The 14,483-nt window shown below is 41.5% G+C and overlaps 1 protein-coding gene across 1 annotated transcript in view; it reads right to left on the reverse strand.

The window, feature by feature from the left end:
- The window catches only part of LOC124253472 (integrin alpha pat-2-like), a 111,405-nt gene extending 101,523 nt beyond the window's left edge, over positions 1-9,882 (reverse strand). Inside the window, exon 1 of the mRNA XM_046687257.1 lies at positions 9,451-9,882. Coding sequence (XP_046543213.1) covers positions 9,451-9,659 — 209 coding nt within the window. The 5' untranslated portion in view covers positions 9,660-9,882. The remainder of the gene's footprint in view (positions 1-9,450) is intronic.
- Positions 9,883-14,483: the final 4,601 nt, after the last annotated feature.

Below are 14,483 nucleotides of genomic sequence, written 5' to 3' on the forward strand. Positions count from 1 at the left end.
CGGAGCACTCCTGTAAACTCAGATGCACAGCTTTGTTGTCAAGCTCCTTACACTGGCGGTCAGTCATCAACTACACACAAATTACGTAAGACGTCAGAATGCACGCGTCAAATCATTTGTAATAACTAATATTTCATGATCTCGTTCCCTTTTCGTTATTTCATACAGTCAAAACATTTTAATTGTTTGGTATTCGGTTTTATTTCAGTAACTAGAAGATGGTTCGTTATTAAACCACATCCTCGTTCTGTGTTGTTCATTTGAAAGAAGCGCTGAAAGTTGACAAGTACGATCACCCGAGCGTGTCCAATAACAAAGAACGCCAACAGTCACTCACGACGCTATTTTTACAGATCTGTCCAAATAAGGAAACAATTCGTTTCGCTTATCAAATGTACATCTTTCTATCTCTTTTCGAGAGCAAGGACGGACGGGGAACAACGCCTGTGTAAGCATTTCTCCCAATTATGACCTAACTGTGTAGTAGGTATCGTTCCCTTCGACTGTTTCCGCCGTGAACAAGCCTACAGCGCACCTGCTGATGACAATACCTACACTGAACACATTAACCAAGCGAGGAATAGAGGTATTTTAGGTGTGATTGAACGTCATTCATGTTTTCCGCTGATTTGCATGAATCATGTCTGGCCGAGTTAGAGCCCCTATCCCCACCATACCTGCCCATATACCCGTGACAACCTGCTGAGATTAGCAAGTGGGAACAAACACGATCCTTAAATAAATATTACATAACCAAATAAATATGCGGCCCGCATCCTGGGCTGTGCATGTTCACTAGATACGTCATCCCCAGTACTAGCTAGAATCAGATGCGTAGAAGAAATATACAATCATTAGATTGTCTGGTCCAGAGTCGATTATTTACGGACCGCTGAAAAATGGCACCGCTGAAAAATGTTACTGTGAACTCACGCCATCTTTTGTCAGTGTCTACATTTATGACTGTGAGCATCTCTCTCTCTCCCTCCCTCCCTCTCTCTCCCCCCCCTCTCGCTCTCCCTCTCTCTGTATACGTGGTTGTATAAGAGTATCTGTGTATAACGTGTGTTTGGTCTGTAACATGCATGTAGTGGAATATGTAATTTAGTGCGACTCTATAATGTGTACTGTCGGGTGTGCCGATATGTGTAGGATGTTACACATAATCTTAAACACCAAGTATGTCTCCACACGCTATAATAAAGTGCGAGTGACTCTGTGTGGTTTACCCCTGTACACGTACTCCAGTTCCCTTGCATTGCTACACTGACTGCTGAAGTCACGTGTCCTTATTCCCCTGCTTTATTAAGAGAATAATACACAGGTTTAAGTGCCAACACATACCTCATCGGTTGCATAATTTATTATTTATTACAGTACAAATCCTATGACCCGATCATTATCTGTTTCTTGATTGTTCGCGTTACGTCAGTGGTTGTACATACCTCGACTCCTTTGTTGCATGCGTATATATATATCATAGACCCATAAACTCCACTATCCACGTAAACTTACCTAACACGGGCCATCTTAATCGGCTTTCTAATTATCGCCCTCCTACTTACAGCCAGTGCTCGGTCATTATCTAATGAACAGATGAAATCTGCATAATGGATTATGTACAGAGGTCGTGTCGAGCAATTAGCCACTAATTAGCCTTGATTACCATGTGGTAGCGGTGACATTTATTACAGGGCTGTCAGGGGGCGAAACACACACAGCATTCAGTCAAAATACGAGACATACTTATGTAAATATATAGGGGATATATGTAATGAGAGGTATGTGGATACAGGCATATACGTGTAGACAGTGTGTGTGTGTGTATATTAGACAAATAGACATTATTAACCGGGTATATTCGTAATATATGATAGTAATGATACGGAAACACACGAGGTTAATATAATGTCATTCTTAAACTTACTCTGAAAAAAAGAAGCAAATAGTACGTAATTTATATGAAGAGAATCGAGCATTCGCGTAAGAACACCTAGCGGTACACCAAGGTGAATGTCGTTCATGACGGCGGCATGTGTTCGTGACAAGTCGGTAATATAGTGCAAACATAACTCTTACTAAAAATAAGATCTTTCTGTTTAAAAAGAACAACAAAATCGGCCAGTTTTCAACAGACATTTTCTAATGTGTGTATTGACCTAATTTGCAAATTTATCAGATTTGGATACCAAGTTTATCAGACTGCTTTATTGCACTGACAACACCCTCCATCATATGATAAATGCATTTACGTCAGAGTATAATAACACAATTCTGTTTGTTGCTTAACGCCGGAACGATATTCCGGCCACACGACAGCGGTCTGGATCCAGTGACTGAAAGCATTTATTCCTATCCTACTGACCAGCAGATTCTGTTAGTCACCTCTCACTTTGAGCATTGGATGCTGAAGATCTGTTCTAACCCGGATCTTCACTGGGTTGTAATAAATGAATTGCCTAACTGGGTTTCACAAATTCCTCCTCAAACCTAAAAAGGACGTAAACGCCAAAGACAAAACGTCATTTACAGATTTAATTGTGCGAGAAGATAATGGGATCATAAGACTTGTGATCAAAATATTCACAACAACAAATGAAACTTATAATTTCCTTTGAAAGAAACTATTATGGGGAAATAAACAGAAGACACTAATCCCTTATGTCAAACCACACTCAAGTATACCCTCCTATAGGGCTGTCCGTTATTACCGGTTTCCGGTTCTCGATGAATCATGTTCGACAAGAAAACACCCTACACATGCGCCCTATTGTCTGTGTTTACACGGAAAGAGGCAGGAGAGGACGAGCACTTCTTACTAGATGGATAAATATATATGTAGTAAAATTCAGTTTTTCACGTTTCTCAGAAAGGATTGAACATCCATGTCGAGGTTCAGGTTTTGGAATTACCCAGCTTGAGGTACACATAACACACCCCAGCTTGCTAATAGATCTAGGATTCTAATTGATATACCTATGACAGTAACAGTGCACATATTGGGCGTCTCCTTGTTTGTGTTGTTTATATTGACACCAGAGGGTCATTGATCGTCCCACGCAACCCATGCTTGCCTACAGAGGCAAGTGCTCAGGATTGGTGAATTCATGTTTTGTATCCCCATTGAGTGGAAGGATGGTCAACGTATCAATCACTGGATTGCCTGGTCCAATCTACATTATTTATAGAGATACGTCATAGAGCTGGAATATTGCTGAGTGTGGCTTCAAACAAACAAACAAATACACAAAATCATATGACTGGTGTCTTGTGGTGGTGAAACCCGAGTTTATCTTCGCACTGGCTATGAGCCTTGGTTTGTCAACACCATAGCATCAGGTGGTTAGTGGGTTTCATATCAGCGGCAAACGTCGTAGATGTGCAACAGTTTAGATTTACTTCCCTTATCCAGATGACACGTCGGTACATACGTTAACGTTTGACCAAAGAAGGGCTATAAGTGCGTGCGTGCGCCTGCGTGCATATTGGTTTAGAACGCAGTTCCAACTTTAGAAATAGTCCTGTCTGTTACCGACACAAACAAACACACGCGCGCGCGCTTTTTAAATGCAATAATTGAGATTGCTGTTTGAGTTGACAGACCGTATCCCTGGTGTACCGTTATATGTACGTCCTATGTTGGTTCCACCGGAGATACCTCTTGCATGAGGGAGATGAAGCGACTTGGTGATATCGCTACACTGAAATTACATCACAATACTTTGTAGACCATTGTGACATCATCGGTTACCATGACGTCACAGTCACATAACATCACCAGTCAACTGTAGATGGGTTCTCCGACAACCCGTACAGTAGTGGGGGAAGTAGCTCCCTTCGGTGTGCGAGACTTGGTGAATTCTTTGGGAAATGAATGCAATAACACGTGACCAGTTCAGCCAATTAGAATGAAGGGATTACAATGAATACAACGAAATTGGCATTGAAGTTGGTTATGTGTAGTTTACACTCGAGACCCTGGCTATTAGCGTTTACAAACTAAAAACACTGACAGAATGATTTTATCCAGTCGTTTGATATGAAATTAATAGACACACGTAGATGAAGTTAAAACTACTCAACGAGCCTCGGACTCGTATATTTTCTGCCAAATGTTTTCAATTCGTTTCTAGGTTTGACTTCAAGTGACACTTGGACGAGATTCTCTTTTTGTACACTAAACACAATTTCCTCATGTAAATAGAATCCTCCAGAAGTTGAACTCTCTCACTGTCCATCGCCCTGTCCAGTCGACGGCTCAGCTTTTCTTGCACGTGCAAGATCAGAGGTCACGAGCCTCGTCGACGTTCGCCTAAACAACGCCTCGGGGAGAATGATTCGGTTCACGTGCAGTCTAATGGATGTGTCTGGAGATAACCCTCGCTCAACCATCACATTCGCAGGAACCATGTACAATACCCTGAAGTCCAGACGTTCTGTATCCAATTGAGTTGAGTAGATAATACCCATCTTCCTCGTTCCTGTTCAGTCTGGCAGGGAAACCACTGATGACAAAGACAGTAGCGTCTCAAACTTCCGGACAATCTTAAGTGCACAAGTATTTATCGTTTTCCTAGTTCATCTTGTTAGTTGTCATTTTCTCTCCAGTGAAAGGGTCTCGTCAAGAAGTATCAGCAAATGGCATATACCAAAATATATCATACAACGTTACTATAGGTTGTTTAGGGCATTTCAGCAATGCTGTATCAAACCTAGGGTCCTCACACGGAAGGTGTTAAAGAATGGCGTCATCGGAGATATAGACCGAGCCATCATTTCAATAGAGACTATTGTAACTCAACTTATGTTAAAAGATATAAAAGTATTTTATACTTTACCATCGATACTGTTATACCAGAAATAAATATATTCAGATGGTTAATATGCTATAACACGGTTATACAATGGATGTTATACAATAGGTCGTCTTGTCTGTATGACGTTGACCATTAAAGGACGTACAACTGGTTGTTTATGCGAGGAATACAAGGAATAGTTCCAGGATAACTCGGAGAATACATCAACTATTCCACCGAGGATATATGGACAGCGTTCTAACACGGGTTGTGCTATCGTTAACCCTTAGCAAATCAAGATATATATTTTGTTCATGTTGATGACGAATTAGGGGTGATAGAGGTCACCCCAGCTTCTTTATCATGTCCTAAGTTTGAATGTGGGTCGCAGTGATCCATTACAGACTGCTACTCCCAGAACGACAGGAGAGGCTAAATACAGAGTGGTTAGACCAGTTGTATACCAGATGTGGAAGTAGGGCGATATGGCTCGGACATTGACAACATGACATAGTTCGGTGTTTAAGAAGTAAGCTTTGTACGGACATTCTACATGTATTATGATCATGAGTTCGACAGAAGATACGATCCCTTATGAACACTCTCACGCCTGTCGGTGACGGGATGATGAACCACGACTGGCCACGCCGAAATGAAGCAAGTCTAGATTTGGTCAGCTTCCGGCTGAATTAGTCTGTCATACAGACCCTGAAGCAAACATATCCAAGAAAGCCCACGCAAGTCTAGAAAATGTGGCAAGTCTAGATTTCCACACCTTCAGCTGAAAATGAAGAAAGGCTCAGGGCTCCTTTTCATTATATCATATTTTGTTTACTATGAGCTTCTTTCTGTAAAATATGTTCAGTTCAGAGATTTGTTGTTAGTCCACTAGCGCTGAATCATGGAGCTCATTGGAGCTCCTTTTCAATCTAAAAGGACTTCTTTCAAAATTATCCAGATTTTAAATACTATTTTCAGAGAAAAAGCGTTTGTCAAGGTCGATGATTCGACTGGCCTGAGTATTATATCATGGAGAAATATCCATTCGCCATCTTCGTTAGGAAAGCTCTCTAACACTGCACAGAATGTCCCTCGCCAACGAGAGTGTTGTCATTTGATGGCAACTCATTAGACACTGTCATAGTGACTGTATCTACAGCGCCTCTCTATACTGCTTCACGAACATCGTTAGAAACAACTGTCTCATTATGGCAGCATGTTCAAATATCAGCCGTGGATCTCAAAATCCAAGTCAATCCTTTAATTAGTATAACAACCCTCAAGAACTGCGTCTCGTATGGTGCAATCCCCACTGCTACAACCACCCTCGAACCCCGACAAACACAGTGGGAGTTCCATCGCAACACAGTAGCCCTGTAACGAAGTATCAAATGGTTGATTGTACTTGCATTGATGACACCGGAGGGGCTTATCCCTTATCGATGTACCGGAATTCTGAAGGTGCCATATCGTATTACAAGTAAACTTCACACATAACTTTCTTCATCAACCGATGCCTTATGCATTCACAGAACCCTTTCATCAGTGTCGAGAGTAAAAAGCACACGCACATCATAAACTTCTCACATCCTTAACACGGAAGCAAATGATAGAAAGTGATATACATGCGACCCCAACGGCACTGTGAGGAGAATGTGAACCTTCAAGTGGGTTCCTCGCCAGAGTTGAGAGTTCGTTAGATACGGGCTATGTTTGCGAGCCGTCTTTGCAAGCAGCCCCTCTGATGCAGCTGATAAGTGTGGTGCCGAGATATAGAAACGTGCACGCGAGGAACCTACAAATATTTCAGAAATAAACTGGAGACAAGATCCACTTGTTGAGTCGACATGATAAACCACATATTGTGCTTTAGGGAGAATTAACCGAGAGACAGAAATATATCGTACATCTGGGTCTCATTTTTGAAGTCACGACTTCCATGCATATGTTTCCCAAACTGGGTGTAGATGAACCCCGCTTCGTGGGAGATGAATAAATAGAGGCAGAGTTTCACCAGAGCCTGTATATGGGGAATATGATCAAACACTGTTTGGCAAAAACTACTATTTTCAAAACAAAACGGTCTCCTGTGAATGCTTTCATTTTCGTATTATTTTGGCAGTAAAAGCAGACTGTACAGCAGTTTCTGTATTTATGTAACGGAACCCACTAAAACACACAGGGGCATCTATAGGCGGGTGTAAGCACCACAGATAATCTATACAAGATACTACCGGAATCTAAGCCAACACTGGATAGCCTATTGTAAGTCTTTTCAGATTTATGTTATGTTATGTTATGTTATTATAGTTACTATAGTTATTATATTATATTATATTATATTATATTATATTATATTATATTATATTATATTATATTATATTATATTATATTATATTATATTATATTATTATAAAGGCTCATTTGGTCGGTGTGATAATTTATTGGCTTTAGTTATAGTTATACATGAACGGGGATTATACATATAAATTACAACTGAAATGTCTTGGGAAAATACAAGCAGTCACATGACGCACGTCCCGTGTTCAATCTGTTTTTGGAAAATCCATAACCTTTGTACTCACTACCTTAGTCTGGGACATATGACTCTCTTTATTTGAAAGATATGAAACTAGTTGGGAAATGACTGTTTCCGAAAACCACTAAACTGGTCAAGGAAATGAAATTACCAGAAATCTGCATGTGCAGTGAATCAGAGCGGATCTTGGGAATGACCTATTCCATCTGTATAACGACATTAGTACTTGTAGGTATCAGTGATTCAAGCCCCGAACTATAGTTCCATCTGGCGGGCACCTGCAGCAGGGGGCTTGATTCATCACGGCCACCACTCCCCCATACCTGATGTAACCAGCATCAACTTCCTTCAGGCAGAAAAACGCCGGCGTTAAACGTGGCCTACATTACTACCGTGTCCGTAGACTTAACCTATATTATAACACGCTAAATATGAGGAACTGCGACAGATTGCTGTATAAGTAAGATGTTGTTTGTCCCTGAAAGAAATGTACTCCCTATGTATGTCAAACACAAATACCCCCGTTCCTGTAGACCTCTCCGTGCATACCAGTGCTATACCTGTCTACAGACGTGACTGTACACGATACAGAGGATCTGTTTCCCCAGTCGTGATCATCATCAACAAGTGGACGTATTGACAACCCTTCACGTTATGGTTAAATATACTGCCTATATTTGCATACAGACGTTTTAAAGTACACTATTTCTGTGTATACAATATACTACCTATATCTACACATAGACGTACTTCGGTACACTATTTCCATAGGTGAATCCCGAGAGGAGAAATTGAACTGTGCACTCCCTCCCCCCTTCCCAAAAAGCTGTATCCGCCCCTGATTACTGTGTATGCAATATACTGCCTATACTCGCATACAGACGTTTTAAAGTACTTTATTTCTGCGTATACAATATACTGCCTATACTTGCATGGACACTCTTTAGTATATTGTACCATACAAGTAATGACCTTATTTCTGTGCAGTTCGTAGATTTGCATTTAGACGTTGTGGTGGATTATACGATGGAAGTAAAGATCCACCACATAAATACAGCTCGTTGAGCTTATAAAACACCGCCCGGGAGGGAGTTCATTCACAGGATGAAATCTCCTGGACACACAGAGGATATTTATAGCTTCCTTGCCGTACACTGCAGTGATGTCAAAACAATTCAGACATTAAACCGTGAACCTCGCCCAAAGATGCTCGATGTAATAGTAATGGATAACTCGGGTACATTTATAGACAATGGATTTCCGATAGTATGGTGAGATGACTGAAAGTATGGTGAGGCAAGCGATGGAATGGTGACTTGTCTGAAGTATGGTGAGGTAAGTGATAGTATCGTGAGGTGTCTGAAAGTATGGTGAGGTAAACGATAATATGGTGAGTTATGTGAAAGTATGGTGAGGTGTCCGATAGTTTGGTGAGGTGTCTGGAAGTATGGTGAGGTAAACGATAATATGGTGAGTTATGTGAAAGTATGGTGAGGTGTCCGAAAGTATGGTGAGGTAAACGATAATATGGTGAGTTATGTGAAAGTATGGTGAGGTGTCCGATAGTTTGGTGAGGTGTCTGAAAGTATAGTGAGGTAAACGATAATATGGTGAGTTATGTGAAAGTATGGTGAGGTGTCCGATAGTTTGGTGAGGTATCTGAAAGTATAGTGAGGTAAACGATAATATGGTGAGTTATGTGAAAGTATGGTGAGGTGTCCGATAGTTTGGTGAGGTGTCTGGGCCACTCGCGAGTAGCTACGTACCAATGTTAAACATAAATAACCCAAAGCTGTATTATATTTGTGTGGTTATGGCTCACACTAATCAGTGTTCACTGTAATATGGGGAAACAGTTTAGTAAAATCCGTGTTAGAGTCACAAGTGTGTTTATAAGCTGTAGAATCTCGACGCACGTTCAAATGCAACTGAAACTAATTCTACTTCAACATATCGGGCTACATCAAAGCATCTCGTGTTATACAATGTCATACTGACATATACAATAAATAACGGGGATACATATACACTGTTGTATGTATACAGACAATGGTATCCTGGTGTATACTTCGTCTATAATTCCCACCTCGTATAAAAGACATGGTATAAACTTACCAACTTGTTGATTGGTCTATATGTTGAGCGACTGAGTACCCAAACATAGACCCCACTTCTCCAGAGTGAACCATAGCCCCTTCTATATCCACATTGTAGGCTCCCCCGTCTTGGAGAAACAGGCTCACGAATATCACAACGATTCCGCACAAAAACATTATTATCTTTTGGTAGGCAACACAACCATTAACTCCTTTCTCAAAGATCATGTTTTTGTAGACGTCCCGTCACAGATCTACAACCACAGCATCCTTGGGACACAGTTCGATTACTTTTAATAAACTGGCTACAAGTTATCCCGTCTTGGACCTATTTCCGTTAACTCAAGAAGGGTGCTAGGCAAATCCATTACAACCGCGGGGGTGTACAGCAGGACGTGCCGATTGGTGGTGCCGATGTGATGGGAGCGCCACGCTACCATAAATGTAAGGCAAGCCGGTCCTACTGAGTCAGCTCGCCCGATATACGACTGCAGGGGGAGAGACGCGGGGGGACTCGCTACAACGCTCGTCGGTGGTCACGCTAGATTCCTTAAGCTATAGATTCACTCCGGTGGTTGTCGATGATGAAAGGGTATATAAATACCGGAACGTATGACAGGCGAGGCCTAGCGTTCCGTGTGTACACTGTCCAGGGATGGACAGACTAGGGTTAATCATTATCGTACTTATCTAAATATAAAGAGAATGGGTGAGAACCCCATACATACTAACAACATCGCCCTAGCAGTGTACAGGAGCACGGCTCGAGGGAGTCACTGAACGATTGTGAAGTTGATGATACTTTACAGCCAGCAGTGCCGACATTTGTGATATCCAGGCGGTGGAGTATTAAAATATCCCCGGATCTTACAGTCTGAATACTAGTAATTAAACCAATATAAACGTGGTATCTAACTGTCAGTGTTTTTCGCCTCCATGCGTCTTAGTTCGAGATACGGTCTTCTCCCTCGATAATACACACCCACTACTTCCATTACAGGGAACAACATCAATCATACATACTGTACTTGTACGTGGTATTGTGGAAGATATGTCAATAAGTCACATGTATGTTATGTATCCAAAACTTGTCTCCACGGGAGAGCAGATCATTGTTTCAATATAATTGCTTTGCATTGTGACGTCACATGACATCACAATCAAATCGGATCACTGATCTCTCTATCACGGAAGTTGATAAGCTGTGCTTTTTACGCACAATTGAAACTAAAAAAAAGAGATTTGTTTATTTGTTGTTTAATGCCACACTCAGCAATATTCCAGCTACATGCGGTCTGTAAATAATCGAGTCTGGACCGGACAATCCAGTGACTGACATCAGGCGTACGTAAACTTTCTACTGCTCTACCATTCCGTGTTGAGGTGGTTTTTACAGATAAGTAGAGAACCTTGACGACTGACACATCTACGTCCCCTTAATGACATTGGTCTGTAGTCTCCGACATATCTTGGACATATCTACAGTATTATATTCTTCTCTGTGCCCCTGTTCAAGAGGTCACAGGACTCCTTCCAGTAGTTCGGTACCACGTATTCCCAATAAACGCTAGATTTTCTACTGATGCCTCACTATTGCCCAACACGAAACTGACATTTGACCAATACGTGTTCTAGGAGTACTCTCATGAGTCTGAGATGTATCGGAGGTAAATCTGGCGCATTGTAACACTAAACAAACAGATACACTCCTTGGCAGGCCTATAAAACACGTGATATCTTCTGTATAAAACACGTCATATCTTCTGTATAAAACACGTCATATCTTCTGTCTGAACAGCTGTCTGATGTTACTCCTGCACAGGTAGTTCGTCACTGCTATTTCCGCTCAACTCGCACCTGTTACAAAACAGGACATGTACAATACAGCGTCCATGAGCAACACTGTATCATCTCTGGATTATCGTGGATGTGTGGTATTGTGTGTCATTTCCTACGAGATATTAGATTGTACGTTACTGTCGTTGAAACCTTGTTCTACTCTGGTCATGAAAAGTAGTCACGAATATAGATTTTACGACACTTCTATTAATTCGATTGGTACATCAGCAGGTTTACACATTCTCATTCCGTGTTGGGAACAATTTCAGTGCTTGAAAATATATAAACATAATTTTTTTCTCTCGTGCAGTTGACTTAATAGGAGCCAGTTAAGACAGACACATTGTAATATGATATTGCTGAATATGAACCTATTTTCCAAACAATGTGAATTCGCAGGGAACGTGCATCTAGACTAACACCTAGTCTCTGAATACATTTTATTTTGATGGTAACAAATAATCCCAATGAAATCGACAAGGCGCCCCTGTGAGATTGGAGATTCAGAACCCTGGGAAACCTATAGACTTGCTCGCCGAGGACTTAGCATGGCTGAACAGTAGTGAAAATAATGCGGTTCAGGATTTGTGAGACAGACTGAGGTGCATCTAGAACGTGAAACATTAGAATGTTCAGTTGAAATGATTAATATTAGAATTGAAAGAACACACAAACAAAACTCATAGGGTTAATTTTTAGCATATTCTAAGCTTATTAGATGTTTTCTGAAAACAATATATTTCAGTCATACGTAGACAGAACACGGGTGTAGAATGAATCAGTTGTGTCAAGGCAGTTACGTGAAATACTCCACTTGAAAATACATGTCGGACTTCTGTCCACAATTCAAGTCATCGTTGTGATGACTCCTATAGCCGCAATAACACGCTCACAATAGGCAGCATTTCAATCAGCTGTTTCGGCACTACTCTTATACACTGATGATATTTTCTAGGTACACTTTAATCATACTCACAAAGTGACTTTGTTGTTCGATTTCACCGCCGGTCGAGCCAGAGGCGCTTCAAAGTCGTGCCCTTTTGTTCACAGCACTTCCAAGTAGACGGACAGAAAACATTAACCGTGTTTGGTTATGTCAACAGACGCCATTACCGGCGTTGTAGTACGTAACCTGTCTGTCTCTGTTGTCAACCTCGGTCAACTCGGTGTTTATAGCTATAATCACTGCTTGTACATTATACTGCCTTTGAATCTGTACTGCCAATCTATTGGCACCGCCACTGTAATTACTTTGTAGCGATTTGTGAACTTAAATAATTTTAGAATACAACTGCTAATTTATCACATCTCTTGTTGTTTGATGTTTCACAGCGAGTTCCTTCACTGGCTGATTTCCAGGTAACTTATTTCAACCTTATTTCTTCATCAACACATGACAGTCATACACAGGTAGACCTAAAAGTTTCAGCACATTCAGCAGGTCCAATAATATTTGTGGAAAATGTATTTTCAAATACTTTCAAGAAAATATTTTTCAACAAAGAAATATAGAGGTGTCCTGGTTGGTTCCATTCAGGTGTACCTCGATCCCACTCGACCCATCTGTACCAGGTTAATGGAATAGAATCCCTTCCAGTTTGGGGAAATTGTAAATGCTTATTAAACAGCTAACCAAGGCTGTCAGTGTTGACATTTTTCAGTTCTTCACATTACACACCCTCCACCATGTACACCGGGCACGGACCAATCAGATTTGTTTGCTGACGTCACCATCTTGGTCTTCGTATCAGAAACTTTCCGTCGATTTTCACTCGCACGAGGTTACGAGTTACTTCGAAGTTCACTCAATGAGTTCACTCTTATCAACACGCTCAAAGTGAAAATCAAAGAATTATTTAAATTGTCAATTGTTTCAATATGTCCAGCCCCTTTACTCATGGTTAAAACGATCGTTTTAAGGGTGGTTCAGTCATGATGTGAGGTGGGCCACTGTGACTGACAGAACGCCTTCACATGTTATTCATCGTGACAACATCCTGGATGCACACGTGGTAGCTTTTACGCACCGACGTCGTTTTGTGTTTCAGGGTGACAACGCAAGAACGCCAGGGACTCGTATTGCTGCATGAGAACGGAGTACTCAGTATCCTTCTCGACTCCGGGGTTGTCTTCAGAATAGAGTGAGTGAGTGAGCGAGTGGGTGGATGGTGAGTGAGTGAGTGAGGTTTTACGCCGCATTAAGCAATATTCCAGCAATATCACGGCGGGGGACACCACAAATGGGCTTCACACATTGTACCCATGTGGGGAATCGAACCCGTGCCTTCAGCGTGACGAGCGGTCGTCTCGATCATCGAGGCGGATTCGCGATATTAGTGGAATTCTATTTTCCTGGTACATGACGTGATGGACAGCTGGGCGCTGTGTCCAATCAACTACAAAGATCTATTGTCTTCAAGTGTTCAACGACTACAAATCCCAGCGAGACGTCCTTGTTGCATTGTTGAACTATTTATCTCATATTAAAAATGTCAATAGTTGGGACACCTTTGTCGAATATCCCATACTTTAGGACTTAAGAACTGTAAACTTGTCATGACCTATAATTACATCTAGGGGCGGTGGGGTAGCGTAGTGGTTAAAGCGTTCGTTCGTCACGCCGAAGACCCGGGTTCGATTCCCCACATGGGTACAATATGTGAAGCCCATTTCTGGAAGCTGGAATATTGCTAAAAGCGGCGTAAAACTAAACTCACTCACTCACTATAACTACATTTGAACAAGTCCCCCTGCAAATACATGTACACTTGTTTCATTTTGTCTCGGGCTCATCACCTCGAGGTGATGGAGGTCCAGTCCTGGAGCGTCAATCAGCCCAACACTACGCAACCAGTTCACGTTTCTCGTTAATCTCTCGCGACAATCAAAGTGTTTTTCATTTCAAATTTGAAAATGGTGATGTATTTAGGATCTGCTGAATAAGTGGATGCGATGTAGAAATTCGTATCCGATGCAGTTGCCATGGCAACACGACTGGTGAAAACTTGAAGATTGTCCTGAGGAAAACACCACGTTGGTGTTTGCCTTTGATGAACGCCCGCAATCAAATCAAGTTCGCGACATTTTCAAAATTATACATATTGAGAGACTAGGCGTTTGTCTAGTGTTATAAGGAATTGTAGGGGCGGTGGGGTAGCCTAGTGGTTAAAACGTTCGCTCGTCACGCGGATCCACCCACATGGATACCAACAT

The sequence above is a fragment of the Haliotis rubra genome, unplaced genomic scaffold, assembly GCF_003918875.1.
Source record: "Haliotis rubra isolate DU_JTF1 unplaced genomic scaffold, ASM391887v1 Scf541, whole genome shotgun sequence".
NCBI lineage: Eukaryota > Metazoa > Mollusca > Gastropoda > Lepetellida > Haliotidae > Haliotis > Haliotis rubra.